The sequence below is a fragment of the Pieris brassicae genome, chromosome 1 (genome assembly GCF_905147105.1).
Source record: "Pieris brassicae chromosome 1, ilPieBrab1.1, whole genome shotgun sequence".
In the NCBI taxonomy this organism is placed as follows: Eukaryota; Metazoa; Arthropoda; class Insecta; order Lepidoptera; family Pieridae; genus Pieris; species Pieris brassicae.
The window spans coordinates 5766719-5786128 of NC_059665.1; the positions used below are offsets into that span (position 1 = coordinate 5766719).

At 31.0% G+C, this 19410-nt stretch overlaps 1 protein-coding gene across 1 annotated transcript in view; it reads left to right on the top strand.

The window, feature by feature from the left end:
* The first annotated feature begins 781 nt into the window (after positions 1-781).
* The window catches only part of LOC123712613 (estradiol 17-beta-dehydrogenase 11-like), a 34669-nt gene continuing 16040 nt past the window's right edge, over positions 782-19410 (top strand). Inside the window, exons 1-2 of the mRNA XM_045665817.1 lie at positions 782-1010; positions 12256-12612. Of these exons, the coding sequence (XP_045521773.1) occupies positions 12306-12612 (307 nt within the window). The 5' untranslated portion in view covers positions 782-1010; positions 12256-12305. The remainder of the gene's footprint in view (positions 1011-12255; positions 12613-19410) is intronic.

Below are 19410 nucleotides of genomic sequence, written 5' to 3' on the forward strand. Positions count from 1 at the left end.
ACAACAGATTATAAAACAGTGTAAATTGCACTGATTTAGTCTTAATTATATTAGAGTGTTTTTCAACTAAATGATCGTGAGTCGAATTCACTATCATCAAAATGACTATTCCCTTATGTGGAAAGAAACAACAAATATATTTATTGGCAGAAACATTTTACATATTTTAGATTGTAATTATTTATCAATTAGAAATTACGTATAAAATGCTTGAGGCATTAGAACTGTTATAGTATGCTATTTGACATACCAATTACATTGCCAAATATCTTAATATTCGGGTTCATACTTTACGAGATTCAAAGATTACTAATATATTTGTTAATATTGATTTATTTCAAGGCTTTCGTTTGTTACGCACAATGACCTGAACCTACTTTTTGATTAAACAAACAAAAGAAGTCACGTGCCTGTTTCCGCTAAGCTAATATTCTTTATAGGAGTTAGTCTACGGACAAGGACCAATTCGGCATAAGATGGAACATTTACAAATGGCAACTCGCTGTCGAACGTCAAACAATATTTTGTGTTTAAGTTAATTTTTGTTTTTTTCTAAGGAAAGGTGATTTTTAATGGGACATTTCACGACTGTATTTGTTAATCACAGTTAATGAGGGAGATAATCTTATATATTAACAATAACAATATCATATTTGTGTCAAATGTCGACTAAGCATTGACATAATCATCCCCCTGCCAAATTTTGTTAGTTGTCAACTTAGGGAACCTGCGCGAAGGTCACGATCTCGAGGGTGCGACGATAGTTGAACCTGCGTGCGCAGTGTGCAGCAACATTTACTAGCGTCTACGCTCAGTCGATTCACAGCATCGCGCGCTGTTGCCAGCCAGTCAGACGGGACGACCCAGCAGCCGCGCGTATCGCGTTCCAAATTCAAATTACGATTTATTTTAATTTTGAATAATCGTCTGTCTTGACTCTATTATCAAGATCATCGAATTTAAAGGCAGATTATAGTGAGTGTAGAATATCAAAGTGAAAAAAATTATAGGTGAGTTTGTTTGAATAATATGTCGTGTTAATTAAATGTTGTCATGTTAGGTAAACCTTTTCGCATAGTCCATAAGATATTGGAAAGTATTTCAAGGCGATCGCGGTTCGCAGTGTGCTGACTTTGAATTTGGAAAATGCTCATTTTCAGTTTGCCTCAAGCATATCACGCTGACGTTAAATGCCGCTAAGAAGTGAGGCATGTGTAAAATAATTCTAGATGCTAAAAAACTAAAAGTACTAAATTTTAAGGCTTATAGATTACTATGAATGTCTAGGAAAATATTATTTAAATATAAGAAAGGTTCGCGGTGTATTTTTTATATTGTTTATTAGTTTAAAGGTTTATACTTGAGTATTTAATTACACTTTTCTTATATCGGTTTCAAAATAGTTGGTACTAGATTACTTGAGTGCAGTACGAACTAGCAACGAGCTTACAAATAATTTCTTATTGATATTTGCGCAAACCACTCTATACCAAATCTTCTCTGGGCCAGGGGCAAAATATTTTGTGAGCGCGAAGTACGAAATATTTCGAAAGTCGATTGTCAAGTTTAAATTTCATAAAAAACTGAGAATTACTTTTACGCAACTAATTCGAAACTAAAGATTCAAATATTCAAAAAAAGAACAAATAAAAAAAGTTGCATGACACTGAAGAGACTCTTTTGTCTTTAAAAACTCTTTGCACATCGATTCGGCAGAATTAAAAAAAAAACAACGACGTCATTTTTAACAGAATGGTTTGACGTAGGTGGTAAAAAATTGTAGAAGAGATTTAACGAATTGTTTCTACTGGTTATGTGTAATTACATAGAGTAGGTTTGCTGTTTACTTCATAGTATACTAAAGATCAGGTGCAGGCTGCAAGTTATCGTATATTAAGCAACACAAGGCCGTTTGGACCAGTCTTATTGTAGGTACTTTACTTACAACATTGCGTCGTTAGATGGACATAATAATGAAACTTATAAGTCAAACCATTCCAATGTACTATAACTGTAATCAGCTAATCATAATTAATTTTAGGAGCTTAATGGATATTAAAACCCATCAAAACATACATTAAGAATCGGGATTAAAACTTAATTCTTATCCTACACATCACAAGTAACGTAGAATAATTAATAAGGATAATCTTTATTAATTATAATCCCTTAAATTTTTCGATTGACATATATTGAAGTAAAATGTACTTATGAATAAAATCGTCTTTATTTATTGCTTAATAACAAGGCTGTGTGATCCAAAAAGTGACCTACAATTTTGTCCAAAGGAAAAGTTTGTACTGACGAAACAACCAAGGCTTAAAAAATGTACAATACTGGGAATGTAATAAAGTCCTCATTCTCATACCTTAAATGGTTTGTAAAAGTACGACTTAGAACAGTCTTCTACTCTTACTGTAAGTCGCGTAACAAACACTTCAAGGGAAATGGGACACACATTTGCGTTTCATTGATAATTTTTGTGGCCGGATCAAACTTTCGAATTGATTGTTGCTTCATTGGGATTCGTGTTCGTTTCATGTGCCAATACTTTGGCTGTTTTACCAATACCATAGACAATTCTGCGTCTACTAATCAGCTCTCGAAGTTTCCAATTGTTTAATAATGTACTTTATTTGGCTGAGATTCGAACTCACGCGCTACAAAAAAATATGACAAGCATTTTGAAATGCAATCTACAAAGTGAATACGTTGTAAAATCATAACTGTAAAAGTTAATTGCGAAGTGAATGTGCATTTTTATAATTATGTTAATATTTTTGTACAGGTTTAAAATGACTAAATGTAAAGTAATTTTTTAAGGCCACATACATTTTTATCATTTTTCGCACTCAATTTCTATGACATCAGTTGCCATAGCAACGCGAACGCGAATCTGAATTCTGTCTACATTGATTGCCCAAATAGTGACTAAAAATCTATAAAAACTAGAATTCATGACATATTCATACAAATGCATAATGCGATTTGCATATTTTATATGCTGATCTTAAACGCAACGAGTCGCTTCGTGGAAACATTAATTTTGATTAATGTGTTATTTTTTAATTAATTGTAAGAACAAAACAAGCATGTTTTAAAAATATACTCGCAATTACGAAACAGTTATAATTTAAGCGAGTTTGTATTGATAGTTAATATTTGTGGGTCATTGCCAGCTCGCATACGTGTTTGATGCTATTTATTTGAATACTATGTATTACATAATCCTTGAGTATTTACTTAAGTTCTTGTTTAACATTTAGTCATCAAATATCTTTAATAAGACATTAACTATACACTAAAGAACAGGGCAGCGGAGATTATAACGTTCGATAAGTTGACGATTTAATCACGATTAGGCCTTCTGATGTTTTTTAGGTTCTGATTAGATCTGTGGTTAACTAATTAAATTAATTATTTGAGTTACTGTTAATTCCTATTGACTAATTACGGTGTTTAGTAAGCAAGTTTACCTATCATTCCATTTATATACTCTAAAAACCGTTTCTAAATCAAAAACTCCTCAAAAACTGCCTTTACATTAAACATGGGTTTCAATATCATCTTTGTTAAGATGGTTACGATGGTATTTCATATAAAAAGGGTAAGGTTAAGGGTAGTAACTATGGTAACAAATATCGTGCTAAGTTTAGGTTACGTTTTTTGAAGACCGTACTAGTCATTCACTATTGCGCCTCCATCATAAATTTTATTTGAGATTTCATTGTTTTATAAGTAAATACATATTAACTGACCTTTTTTGTTCTGTGCCCTTGTACTTATCTTTTTAATAACGTTTAATAACCGTTAAGGTTATTTTCAAACATATAAATAGATACAATAAAGTTGATATAAGCGAAATAGGCTTGAATATTACTTTTTTATATTAAATGGGGCTTTCGGGCAGGAGGCTCACTAGATGTTAAGTGATACCGCCCCCATGGGCCAGAAGGCTCCTACCAGAAGTGCGTTGCCCCCCCCCCCACTAAATCGAAAACCACCTTTTTTTCAATTTTGTTTTTAACGATAATAAAGAAAATCCGGTGGAATGTGTAACTGTGCTAAATATAATTGATTCAAATCCATTAAAAAAATATATCTCTTAGAGATCCTAATTTTTATATATAATAAATTTCAAAATATTTTTTTTAATTCTATGCGATAAAATACTTATATTTTTATTTATTTATTTTATTTTTATTTATTTACACTTCGTTACACTACAAAATAAGAATAAAAATTAACATAATTAAATCAAAAGGAGGGCAAGTGGCGGCCTTATCGCTTACGAGCGATCTCTTCCAGGCAACCACTGTGAGTAAAGAAAAAAATAAATGTATTAAGTAAGATAGGCAAGTAGTGCAAAAATACATGTAATACACAGTTATTAAAACTAAACAGGAATAAAATATTAAAGATACATTAAATATAGAAAGTAAAAAGACACATAAATCACGATAATTTGAGATAAGTCTCACGTCAGTTAGTAGTTAGTAAGAAAGTTAGGGATACGATGTGGACAGGTAATGTTTGTAAAGAAGAAATTTAAAGAAAGATAAAGAAGGAGCTAAGCGAATAGGGACGGGAAGTGAGATTGAATTGAATTGAATGACGGGATTTTTCTGTATACGTAAGACCGGTTCTCTAAAAAAAAATATTGAATGTTTTCCATTCTCGTAATAGTTATAGTTTTTTTTCTTTACATGCCTATTTTTTTATTGGAAATATTATGCTAATATCAAGCAGAGTGCATCGGTCAGAGAAAGTATGAGAGAAAGTGTATAAAGAAAAAGAAATACCGAAATTGAACGGCACTTGTACTAGTTAAATAACTGGTTTGTCAAACTTCAAATTTACAACCATGGCTAGGTCAAATTGTATTTTGTATCGTTGGAGCAAATCGCTGTTGAGCAAAAAATAAAAGTTTATTAATTCAAACAATAATTTTAACTAAATAAAAAGGCAAAGAATTCTAAATGAATATTTTTATTAAATTTATTCTATATCTAATCATTTTCTTCACCAATGAATTTATACGAAAATAATTACCGTCTACTGATGTCTCAACAATATCATTTTAAAACTTATAACACCAACGCGAGAGCTGACAGTACTAAAATTCAGAGTAGAAAACACTGGCTATTGTTTTACTATTGACTGTGAATGAGAACGTTAAAATGTATTATTAAAAAAGATTGCCATCGCCTGCCAAAGAATAATACAAGATTTAATTTGACCAGCTCTTATAGGCAAACATAACAATCAAGAAGAGCGAAAACAATCCATTCATGAATTATAAAAAGGAGAGGCAAATCAATTAAATTTAATGTGTGAAGAATGTTTCATGCTCCTATTAGATATCCGTAACGAATAGCTTAATTTTAGATGTGTTTCATTTACGTAATGTTTTTAACTTCGCTAGATCTTTTTAAATACCTTAGGGTTGATTTCACTATTACAATGTATGAAATATGGACTATATACAAAAAAAATATGAGAACGCTAATTAAATTTAAATTACGTTACTATACTACTCATATGTCACTTACTGTAGTATAATTTTGTGCGTAAAACAACACGATTAGAGCGTAACATAGACTTCACTGGCTCTTATGTTTATTGAAAGAAGACTCATCTTATAAAAAAGGAACGTCACATTTTTATAGGACTTTTACTGCCATACACGTCTCCATCGCCATAAACGTCTTGATTACTTTGTGAGAGTGTTTAATTCGTCTGAATAACTCAGATACCTCACTTTATTGCTGACTTCATAGCGGTACTCAGAATTGCTATATTGCATTAATATTGTCCATCCAAAATTCGCTCGGTGTAATATGATTGAACAAAAGAATTATTTAGTAAAATAACATACACAATATTTTATACCTTATCATAATTTCACCCAAATAATAGTTCTAATTTTAAAATCTAACACTATTTTGTATGAACCAAAATTACTTGTACCGGAGACCTGGAAAATTAAATTGTTTTGTGATATAGATAATAATATACGTTACTTTAGGTATATAATCTGAGTTAGTATTTTTTTTACTTGTATTAAAATTTGAATTATATTTTCATATTTTTATACATAGACAAGTTTCGTGTTCATAAACAAATACACATTTCTGGCTCGTGAATATGGCTCATATGGATTTGCACAGTTAGTCAGCCCGAACACATAACAAAAAGACACCGAAGATCCCAGGCTATATGCCATGTACGTAATCCATAAAACTTTTATATAATAGCTAAATACGTAAGTTTGTCTATTATGAACAAGAAAAGAAAAGTTATTTTGAATAACTACTACAATTTTATGTATATTAATATATATTATATGAATCTAAACATAAAACATTATTTTAATTAATTTAAATTCCATATTAGTTTAATAATTTTCTGACTTGTATTCCGCTGTTGAATTCTGACGTGGTAACAAAAGTCCTTGAGGTCATATTGCCATAATAGTCCGTCTTTCATTTCGATCAGGAAGAAAGGCTTCGAAAAGGCTATTTACTCTTGTGAACGATGCTTAACAGTGTAAACATGTTTTCACAAACTGCTAATAAATGAGTCAATTATGTAAATACAAATCATTATCCACTCTTGTGACAATTTCTCCGTTCAGTAATTTTTAAGATCAAAATCTATTAATATCAGAATTTTACAATGATTTCGTTAACTACTGCTTTCTTTACAGCTAGCGTTCATTGGTCAGACATTTAATAATATTTGTACGTAACGTAAAAGCACACACACTGAAGGAACTCGATAAACAAAAGAGTATCTTGATCAATGTGTAATTGTACATAATTCTAAGTATATAAGGCGTACTTGCGACAGTAGCATCGCGTGTTGAAATAATTAATGTATTTTCTCAAGTGCAGACCATACCATGGTCGGTGTACCATAAAGCTTAAATAATTAATTTAATTTCTTTTGTATTATATTCTATATAGAACTAAATAACTGTTTTGTCTGAAAAAATAATTAAAATGGTGATTAATCCACCCATAGAAGAATAATAAATCAAATGTCTGCACATGTAAAAAGCTATTTTTAGTTTAAGGTATGTGATGCGTTTGCGTATCAATATCTATTTCAACATTTTCTTACATCAACGTCAAAATTTTCCATAAACAGATATTTATATCTGACATCCAATTAATAATATTACTCTTTCGTGTCGAAACCTCCATATTTCGGGTTTTTTTTTTTGATTGCACAAGTGTAATATGGAGATTATTTGGTATACTATTATGTAAGCCCTTGATTAGCAAAGATAAATGTTAATTTTAAGTTTGTGACCGAATATAGGAAGCTATTACAATTGAGCACGTATTTTTTAATATATTAGACGCCAGCAACTAGATCATTACATTCCGATACCGTTATATTTGATGTTTATCTGCCATTGTATGCTTTCTATGCTTGTCAAAACCAGAGTCGAGCTGGACCTTCATGCCAATAGCAAGTTACATTGATAAAACCTTCTAAACTGGGCAATAATGGTAAGTAAACAGACCGTGAGCTCACCGGCTAATTTTCATCAAACTTTAAGAAAAACAGCGTTTATCGCAGTAGTAAAAATAGCAGTCGGCACCTAATAGACAATGTTGTTATTGATTATATTACTTTGATTTTTTAGAACCGCCTTTGAAGGATATTATAATGTATAAAAATACACATACTGAAATTCGAATTAGTTACTAGTTAGCTTAGAATATACTAGCTAGTTTAGAATATCAAAAAATCAGTAAAAAATCTACATAGGATTCCATTCTTTGTTTTCCTTTAATGAGACGTATTTAATTGTTTAAGTAGCATCCGTTACTTCCATTCAAATTAGCTTATTATTCGGTTCTAAGTATAAACGTCTAAACTTGTCCTCATTTCGTATCTATTATTTTATTAAGGTGCTAAGACAATCTCATCTATACAATACGTTGTTGCATTGTCACCACGGTTGAGTGGCTAGTCATTTATGGATGTCAATGCTCTATTGTTTTGTATTTAAAATGGCCATGACGACAATGAAAAGCCTTGACAGTGCATCGTGTAATCACCAATACGATGCACCCTTAGGGTTTATTTATAAAAGCTTGCTATCGCTCGGCACACTGATACATTGCTACAAAAAACCAATATTTAATATGCCAAGACCTACATACAGACAAACATAATATTCACGACGAGATAATTAAAAAAACAAAAAATTAAATTATAAAAACTACACTGGATATTCCGTTCTATATACAAGCAGTTTATCAAAATGCTCAATCTGGATATCGGTTTTCTGAAAGGGGGGACAAATGGAATGATGGAATGCCTGCGGTATCCCTTCATGTTTTAATGACATTTCGAAATGTTAGTAAACCTTCCTTCGTATTAAACTTGTTCATATCTCCGGGTGTCATTATAACTCGGCCCTAGATAAAACGCCGGCAATATGTTTCCTGCGTAACCTATTGGAGTTTATTTGTAAATGGTCATATGACTAATCGTAAAGTCTTATTCATATACTTTTATGTCCATAGCCCATACAATATATTATTCTTAGGTAAACTTCGTTCTTGTGACAGATTCTATCGCAACATCTACTTGACATCTTCTTGACATATTCGATAATGTTACCAACTTGTACTTGACAGTTGACACATCAATTATAGTGCCACTATTTTCATCATTAGTGTAGTGTTTTATGTTAAAAGAAACATGTGGATAAATAATTGGCCTGTGATGATATATTTGTGATTAACACATATGAATGATTATTTTCATAAATGATCGTTTGTAAATATTATAGGGACCTTCGGCGTGATAAATGTACCGTTAGGGATGTCAAGTATACCATTTATAATAAATTTTAAGGTAGTTTTTAAGTAACCGTTCTACAGTGAATAGGTACACTTTTATTATAAAGGTTGTTTGTTACTAGAAATCAATAAATATATTTAAAATATATATTACTAATAAAGTACTACAATATAATCAGTAAATCAAAATTATTTCTCAGTTTCAGTACATACTCCTAAAATACACAAACATCAATTAACATATACTCATCACACTCTCCAACAAAGTGCCGATAATCATAATATCATCTTACCTACCATTTTTAATGTACTTGGATTGATATTCTATTATCTTACATTTAAATCTCAATCCAATTTTGATTATTGAAGTTACGCAAAGTTTCGTTTCGCCGTAATATGTTATTTTTAATTAACCTACCTTTTTAGTAGCTACATACTAACAAATCGATTGTTTTGCTATATTACCCAATAGAGACTGTTTGCTTTTCTGAAATAAAAACCAATGTCTCCAATATTCCTCTCCATAAAAAACCTTATAGTTAAATAAAAAAAAAACTCAAATTGGCCCAGCCGTCTTCGAAGTCTGCGCGTAGCGACATACTTTACGATACATTTTTACTTAATAGGTATTGTAATTAAGGTTTAGCTTATATTTTTAATCATGTCGGTAGCCCTAGTTCAAACACAGTTTGTGCAATGATTGCATTCACCAACCGTCATTGCGCCACGGTATGTATGAAGTAGCATACCCATGGTTTTCTACAATTTGTACCAATACGTGCCATACGAAGTATTTGAGCTTCCTTCCAGGCTTAATTCTTGATATTGATGCGGATATATAGATATATAAATAGCTATATACCTATTAGAAAGATAACGTGTTGGGCTTATCATTTTTCTTGTTTAAAAGGAAAAACGCTGAATGTATCCTCATACATTTATAACTTAAAACAAATAAACATAGATAATTGAAATAAATCAATTAAACAAAAAATCATTTAAGTTTATATTAGTGATACTAAGTAAGCCTTCACACAAAAGATAGCTTTGTAATATTAGTATAGGTACGCAATTTATATATCTTGTAATTCCTTAGAAAATAGATTTATCATTTGGAAATATTTTTTATCATTGATCAGGATTTGGCTACACATAAATCAATTGAAAATCATTTTGACGAAAATAAAAATACTTTTTTTTAAATATGCCTTTTTTACTTTATACGGTATTTTTTGCCCATACGGTGTAAAGTTTAACACATCCTTACTTGGAAACCCAAATAAACAATTATACCGACTTATAAAAACAGTTGCTGTAGGAAATTGCTGGTAATATTGATTCTATTATTATATTTATTTATTACTTAAAATGTCATGTGGAACATGGTGTAATGGTTGCAGCTCCATACAAACGTTGTGTAATACAAAAAATAAACTTGGCGATTAAAAAGAGTGGCGAAGAGTTTATTGCCAATTCTTTTCCGTTCTACGCCCTTGATTTAACTGGCAGTAAATGAAAAAATTGATGTATATTTATTTTTTTGACGTTCATAAGTGTACATTGTGTTACCATGAATAAATGATTTTTGACTTTTGCTTTATTTAGTACATACATTATAATACTAAATTTATTTTTTCTTTGTTACTCCACGGCTACCAAACATTAACCACTTTCTAAGAGGTTATGATTACACTGCCGTGTAATGCTTTCAAGGGGAAGATGATTAAATTTTAAAGGCAAAGTGCCTTTATAGCTTGACAGTGTTTAGACCAAAAGTTTTGACAACAATTATAACTAACTTAACTGTTCATATTATTATTATGACATTATGATAGTTAATATGTTATTTGCATGCCTATCTTATATGGCGAATTGGGAGATTTTTTTATAATTAATCATTATTAAAAAAAACGCACATTGTACAACGTATACATGTTTACCCCTGTACACGTTGCATTGTTCATTGCAAATAAAAGATTTATTATTATTATAACTCGTTTTCAAATAATCTTAATTGAAACAAAGGTATGTACAGTGTTCGTCCGGTAACAAATAAGAACAGCAAAAGTTACCGAGTTAAAAATAACTGTACCTGTCAAACTGGATTTATAATTGTGTGTTATAGTGCGTCTTCTCACGGCTAAATTCTCACGTTTTGCCTCAAATAACAGATTCCACACAATATCTAATTACTTTATCATTTTTTTAGTTTTGTGAATTTATTTATATACAGTATACTATTTATATTGTCACTGATTCCCACTGAGGTGAAATCATGAATATACACGACAACTGAAACTAAATATGATTTTTACAAAGAAAATGTTTTAGTTTCGATGTCCTGATTGTGAGAAAAAAATACTATATGTGATGAGATATTATGAAGTCCCTTTTAACAAAAAATCCTTTTATGTTCGTATTACGTAGATATTAAATCTAACTTATGAAAATAGGTACAATACGAATTTGCATGTATGAGGTATTCCTAGTGTGATTCCATTTATATATTTATTTCTTTGTAACACTAGTTTTCAAATAACCGTCATGCAAGTTTCATAAACATCTCTACCAAAGGTACGTTATAACTACTATCTAAATTTGGTATTTTAGTTGAACTTTACGATGTTGGCAAATATACTTGATGATAATGTCAGACCAATTCAGCCACGCCAAAACTTGTACTTGAGAAATACAAATTCACAAGTGATCTATTCCATAACTACGATGGGACAGCCATAAAACGGCTATTGAAACTAAATCAAAATAAGATTATAACACAAATTATCAGCAAATAAATATATTTAATATTAAAAAAACTCTGGTATCTTTTATTAATAAGGGCTTTGTTATTCTTCCTTTACATTAAATATTTATTATAATTATCAATGAATGTTAGAACTTATAATCTAGAATTTAGAATGAATTTGTACTTTGTTATATTTTTTGTATAAATAGGTAAAACTGTGCTTTATGTTTGAATGTGTATTCCGTTTTTGGCTTTTGTGTATAATGTAATTGTTTGAATATTATTTAATAAGTAGCTGTAGGAATACTGTAATAAAATAAAATAACTTGTAAGACTCACTATCGCGATTCAATTTGCTTTTGTCGGCTTACGCAAAGGTCTCTAACATAACTCTTTACGAAGCGAATAAACCGTTTATTTGCGTTACGTCACTTATACGCAAACATAATTTTACGCCGAAACTTATGTCTAATTACGAAGTTATACAACAACAATATTTTATAAGAGAAATTTATTTATTTAGCTAGTCAATAAAACGGCCTAGTAAAATAAATATCCGTGACTATTTACTTTATATAATAATCTGAACATAACTCCTGTAATACGCCTTGGTTTTTATGAAAACGTCAATATGAGAAAACTATTGAAATTTTATATTAATAATAAACTCTTATTTTGTTTCAGATAATACCGGTGATGCGATAATAAATAGCAATAAGTTAAATACAGAAACAATGAATATCGAAACGCAAGAATATATTAATGGTTTAAGGCCGGGTCCTTTGTCGAGCGAGATACCAGAATGTATGAGGAACAAATACACTTTAGTTCAAGCGATTTTCGAGCTTATCGTCACTCTATTGACGGCACTTGGACACTTATTTTACGAAATATACAAATCAATATTTAGAGACCCGAAAAAGGATTTGAAGGGTCAAATTGCCTTGATAACTGGAGGTGGAGGTGGTTTGGGAAGCCTTATAGCATTGCGGCTCGCCAGACTCGGATGTGTCGTCGTACTTTGGGATATAAATAAGCAAGGTCAGTGTCTGTTTGTAAACAGTTATAAAATAACACGGATAGTTAGATATGCAAAGCATATGCATTGTAATCGCATTGTTATGAGTAACTATTAATGTTTCGATTATACGAAAAAGTGTTTTATATCATGTAGTTAGCATATTAAAATTAACGATCCACGGATTACTTTTACAACTTAAAATTTATAACAAAAATTTAAATAACATTATTTGGTCATATCAATGCGGCTACATAAAACTTATAGTTTTTAAAAACTGATACATACATCTAATTTTTAAATTTCTATATTTTTTATTTATCTTTCCAAAAAATGTTTTAGCATTTTTTTTTTATATTATGGCAATAGTTTTTACTTTGTGCCAGTTTCAAGTAAAATTTCAGCGTCTAAAAGTTTATGTTTAAATTCAGACAAAATGAGGTTAAATATCCGTTTGATATCGACAACCTTGCAATTCGAAATATAAATAATTCTACACCCACTTGGATACTTGTTTGAAATTCCCATTTATTCGTTCTGGGCTTCGGATCCTATGCATTTTATATGCTAAGACTCGTCATCGTGCTTGCAGACTTGTTATTGACACATCACACCTCTTATCTCCAATCAAATTAAAAAGTAGTATCGTAGTATTTATGATAAAGAAGTATATTTGGAGCTAGGATATCAATCATAATATTTTGTAGGTTATAATTTTAAAAGTTGGTGGAACATGAATGAGACCTTGGTCTTATGGACAAATCAAAATGCCTAGAGTGTATCGAAGCCCCCTTTCCTTTCAGCAGTGTGACTTAAAAATAAATAAACAAATACTAAATCAACGTAATCAAAACATACCGATCGCCAAATACCCACATAGACATTGTAATTACTTTTTAAGGACTAAATTAAATGTTAATTAGCCATGACCTACTTACGTTAAATCTTAATCCTGAAATTCGCACAAAAAGTGTGTTTTCTCTTGACCTACAAAGCTATTGAAGTACTGTGATAAATCTGTAGTTTATGCTTCATTCGTTTTATGAGTTAATCGTTTGGAAAGTGAGTGATAGTTATAAGTTATTACATGTCCGTGTGTCATTGGAAATGTTGTTAAAATGTTCACTAATGTAGATGTCTCTTGAGCATTTCGAATATTAAAAGGCTTTAAGGGCACACAAACTAGGCAAATAGATAATTTAAACGTGGTAAAAATTCATTGTTCAATAGAATATGTCGCTTTAAACAACTTTGTCTATTATTATTAGATTATTTAAAAAAAAAACTCCACGGGCTTTATATTCGCCCTTGGACCACTTTGACTGGCTACGCCGATACTTTTACCATATATCGTAATGTATTTCTAAAGAATTATCAACTACTGAATAGAATTTATACTACAAACTAAACAACACAATATTTTTTTTTATAATTATTCGATTTAAAGTAGTTTGGTAATAAGTTTATATTGTGCTCGTATATACACTTAATATATCTTACGGATAATTGTAAAATAAATATTACAAGGTAATTTATCTAAAATATGCGTGCCTCGCCACACATCGCTAATACTTAACATCAGTATATAAATGAAAAGTACGTTGTAAAAATATTTTCTTATAATTTTATCTTGTTGATGGTTATCAAACAGCGGAACGTTGTGGAACAGTAATTTTTGCTTTCAAGCGGTTTGTGAAACGTACTGATTTCATCTTGTCTTGACTGGCGCCAAATATATTGCAATAAAATACTGAGTTAAAAGAGTGGAAGCATTGTTGGCCTAGTGGCTTCAACGTGTGACTCTCATACTTTGTGTCATAGGATCGATCTCCGACTATACATCTGTGCTTTCGGAGGAAACCGGGACGCATCAGACCCAAAAAGTCTACGGAGTGTGACAGGCAGAGAAGGTCGATCACCATAATTAGAAATGATCACGAAACATATATAGAAATGAGGGCCAGTTCAAAAGGTTGTAGCGTCATTGGTATATATAAATGAGCGGTAAAACAAAATTGCCTTATTTGTGTTATATTTAAAGAATTCAAAATATATTTTAACAATTACAAGAATATATTTGACTAGGTAAGTAATTGTCTATTATAGAGCAAATGCTTGTATAATCATGCGTAAAAACAATTGAAATCACAGATTAATATTCATTTAAAAAAAAATTGAGTTTAAACCCAAAGAAAATCTAATGATCCTTAGAAACTTTAAATGCGAGAACAATTTAAAAACCTATTAAGGTTTCAAGGGTAATTGAATATTCACGACAATCATGTTCTTCATATTTTATAAACCTTAAGGAAAATTAATTTTAACTACAATGGTTGTACGTTGTCTAGGTCCTATCTAAATAGGTCTTGAACTCAAGTACTATAAAATAGATAACATTCAAATAATAGATAACTCGACACAGTTACGACGTTAACCTTTATAAACATTTATCTGAAATAAAAGATATTTTCGCAGGTTTCTTAATGATAAGAATATTAATAAAATAGCAATGTTACTCAGAGATTACGTTAATTTGAAATTAATTTCAAACATAAACCATTTTATTATACACGCTTTTATTATTAATATTGCGTAATAAAACAAAGATTTACGCTTAATAGTACAATGTTACAAAATTTGATTACATACTTTGAAAATTCGAGAATGTATGTACATTTTCATAATGATCGCCAATTATGGTTATTTGGGCTGTTGCAAACGAAAATGTAACAAAATCAGCCATCTTCGTCTATGTCACGTAATTCTTTTGTCTATTATTATGTTACGAGGCTTTCGAAAATGTCACAAAAACGGCAACGTAACTAAAATTTCAAATAACGTGAGCAACGTGTTTGTACCATGTAATATGTTGTATGATATATACAAGATATTAAATATTCGCGTATTATTACTGGTGCGTGTAATTTATTCAGTCAGTATTACCCAAAGCTTAATTAATTAATGTTTGACTTCAAAAAATACCTAGAAATTTGTCCAGAAAAACCAGAAACCAAAACAGATTTACTTTGACCTGTTATAAATAAATTATATCGGGTTAAGGTCGCAAGAACCTTGGGATGGGAAAACGGAAACTGAACCGGTTCGTTTGTCGGGATGCATTGATTGCACTTTAATAATTTTAAGGATAATAATAATAAACGTTTTTATATTATTAAACCTTTATCTATGTAATTTAGATTCTTCGTTATTATACCCAAAAACGTAGAACCTCAAATTACTATTGAATGTGTTCTGTATCTCTTACGGTTCAATGTCACTATAAAAATAAATAAACAAGAGTTTAACAAAAATGTTTTTAGATAATTGTCTATTTATACATTTTTAATTATTATTATTATTGATATGTAGGTTAAGAGAATAGTCAAAAATATATTGATATTTTAATCTTAAAAAAATGGAATTTGCTTATATAACATAGGTCACACAATGTGCACAATCGTCAAATTTATATAAATTCAAAAAGTAAAATAAAATGTCATAAAAATCAGACTCTATAGTGTTGAATATGCTCAGAGTCACTCTTAAGTGCAATCTCTTTCATTTATCAAAATCCTAGTTTATATGACAGTGGACATGGGAGTGCATCTTTAAGTAGTTTTTTTTTCCAATTTTCGTTTATATTTCCTGCATGACGTGCATAAATACTCGTTAATTTTTGCAAAGTATCATAAAGTCGTTTATGTATGTAGAATAGGTCACAGTGCTACAAAGAGATCAAGGAAAACTTCATGTTATATAAAATGCTATTATCGTGCCAATTTGTATTTTTATAGCCAACAGATCAAACAAACAGCAAAAACAAAACTAACCGACTCCGTAGTGGAAATTTTTGCGAGATAAATATATATATTAATAATAAGCCTGATGAATTATCAGGCCGACATGATTTTCGGTGCTTTGAATTTGATAAGTGTCCTTAGCTAATACTGGTACGCTGATTCACGACAGAATTTTTCACAAAATTAAAAATATTTTGTACTCTAGCAAAGAAGAACCTTATTAATATTTCCTAAATTGCATTAAAATATTTCTTTAAATTAAACATACTATTTAATATCCCGATTTACCGTCCTCATGGATATGGGCATTCCCATTCCACCTTTTCTACATATCCAACAGTAATCATGAGACGAAAGTTCAAAGGAAAAAACCTATGTAGAAGAATTCAAGCCTGATATAGGCCAACCTCAACAGTTTATTCATGCTAAACTAAATTACTTAGTTAGTGAGAGACTTGGGCCTATTATAGGATGCTGCACAAATCTTTGGATCAGGATTGAAAGACCAAAATCTGTTTGCTCCAGGAACCACATTTTCGTGGTTCAGGCATCGTAAAAAAGAGTTCGTGGAATATTTCTTTCAAGAGGGTTCACTGGTGTAATAATATTCCTGAACTAGTCATGAAACTGGGAGCTGACAATGACAATTGCACATTATGGTCATTGATTATTGTAAGAGAAGAGAAAATGGTGCCTTGTTGCACAAATGTAATACTTAGGTATGCCTCGGTGCCTGTGGCTCACTCCGTGCATCTCAAAGAATCGTGTGACAATCTTGAGCTGTTGCTTATTAAAAAATGAATAGATAATATTGTAGGCAACTCTGTGAAGACTTCAAAATAATATCATTTTCCTAACTTTTGGGTCAGCAATCTGGATTAACAAAGTATCCATGTTTTTGTGCGAGTGGGACAGTCGAGGACGAAATTTACATTATGTTAAGAAAGAATCCACTCAGACTTGAAGAATTTGCAGAATTATGCATTCGTTAACCCAAAATAAGTTATTTAGCCTATCCTTTATATAAAGTTAGGATTGATGAAACAGTTCGTCAAGCTTTAAATAAACAAGGTGACTGCTTCAAATACCTGTGTGACCTATTTTCTGCACGAGCAAAGAAGGAATTTTTCGGACAGATTGTATAACGCAATTGTAGCCAACATGGTCGAAAATTATAAAAAAAAATGGGATGCAATATGAGCGTCAAACTTCTTTACCACGATTCCCACATAGACTCGTTTTCTTAAAAACCAGCGAGGAACAGGGAGAGAGGTTTCATCGAAACATAAAGGAGATGGAGAAACGTGACCAAGAAAGATGAGATATTAGCATGATGGCTGATAACTGCTACCTTGACGAGGGACTCGTTTTGCAAATATCCACAAAAAGAAAACCACATAACGCAGTTTTCAGGGAAAATGAGAAGGATTAAAAAAATAACGATGGTCTAACGTAAATTATTATTCATACTTAATTGTTTGTTTTGCAATTTTGCAGTGTTATTTTCTAATGAACATTTTCTCAATATTTTTTGGCAGTTTCTATAAAATCTTTCAACAAACGTTTACTGACGAGCTGAAAAAACTAAGCATATTCGTGATTTACTATACCTAGTAAATTTGGCAGGTCTGTGTATCCGCTAAGAGACGATACTAATGACTATATAAATATATAGATACTAGGACCTATTTTATTTAATGAAATAAGAATTTGATAACACTATATAAAGTGGTTTTAAATGTGTCTCTCTTAACTCGATTTTCTATCGCACGAAATAACTACTTAAGTACATACTTCATACTAACTGAAAAAAAATCTTTAATATAATTGATAACAACCATAGACTAAGTAGACTATAGAAGCAAAGAATAAACGTCTAATAAAATAACCTACAAAACTGCTGTCAATAGATTATCTACAGACGCAGTCATCATAAGTACATACAGACTATAAGCAAAATCATCAATTTGACAGATACGTTTTAGATTTGTATTTATACATTTTTATGTATGTCGGTTCATTTTTGTCGTATAGTAGTAACGTCTTAGAAAAGATGCTAATTATAGTACAAATTATAAGAGGAATCATTTATCTTGGAAAATAAACAACAATTAAAATAATGGATCTTAATTGACTGTGCTGTGAAGTGATGTCAAATGTAAATTTATATAATGACTATACACGAGTAATGACTGTGATACTGTAAAGGTTATTTATGATTTAAAAGGGTGAATTTATAATCTGTGAAGGAGAACACTTGTGAGTGAATTATTTCTTTTTTTGATCTCTACATTACTGGAGGTTGGCGTCAGTCTCGTGAAGCGTGTCCTGTCTTGGGCCAGATGCAGAAAATCTTTCGCAGTCGCAATACACACCCTAACGTTACGACTCCATGATTTTTTCCTTCTACCAACAAGCCGTTTACCTTAAATTTTACCCATTATAATTACGAAAATAATTAATTGACGGAGATGCGCAGGTCAGGGCGCAAAAAGTAGACCAGGTACGGAAAAACAAATTCGACATCAATATATAATAAATTTGATAAAACAATTTTATCACATAATGTTTATATTGTATAAAAAAATCAATGGCGCTACAACCTTTTTTAGGTCTGGGCCTTAGATTCTGTATCTGTTTCATGATCATTTGTTAATCGAATAGGCAAGTAGGTGATCAGCCTTCTGTGCCTGACGCACGCCGTCGACTTTTTTGGTCTAAGAGAAGCCGGTTTCCTCACGATGTTTTCCTTCATCGTTCGAGCTAATGTTAAATGCGCACATAGAAAGAAAATCCATTGGTGCACAGCCGGTGATCGAACCTACAACCTCAGGGATGAGAATCGCATGCTGAAGCCACTAGGCCAACACTGCTCGTTTATCTCGTATGCTCGTATACAATATACGTCGATATAATAAAGCCGCAGAGCCGCACACACCATGACAAAGGTGGCAGTTAGCACTCTCTTCTAACTCCTTTTAATTGAAGAAGCAACAACTCCTAACGGGAAATAATTATGTT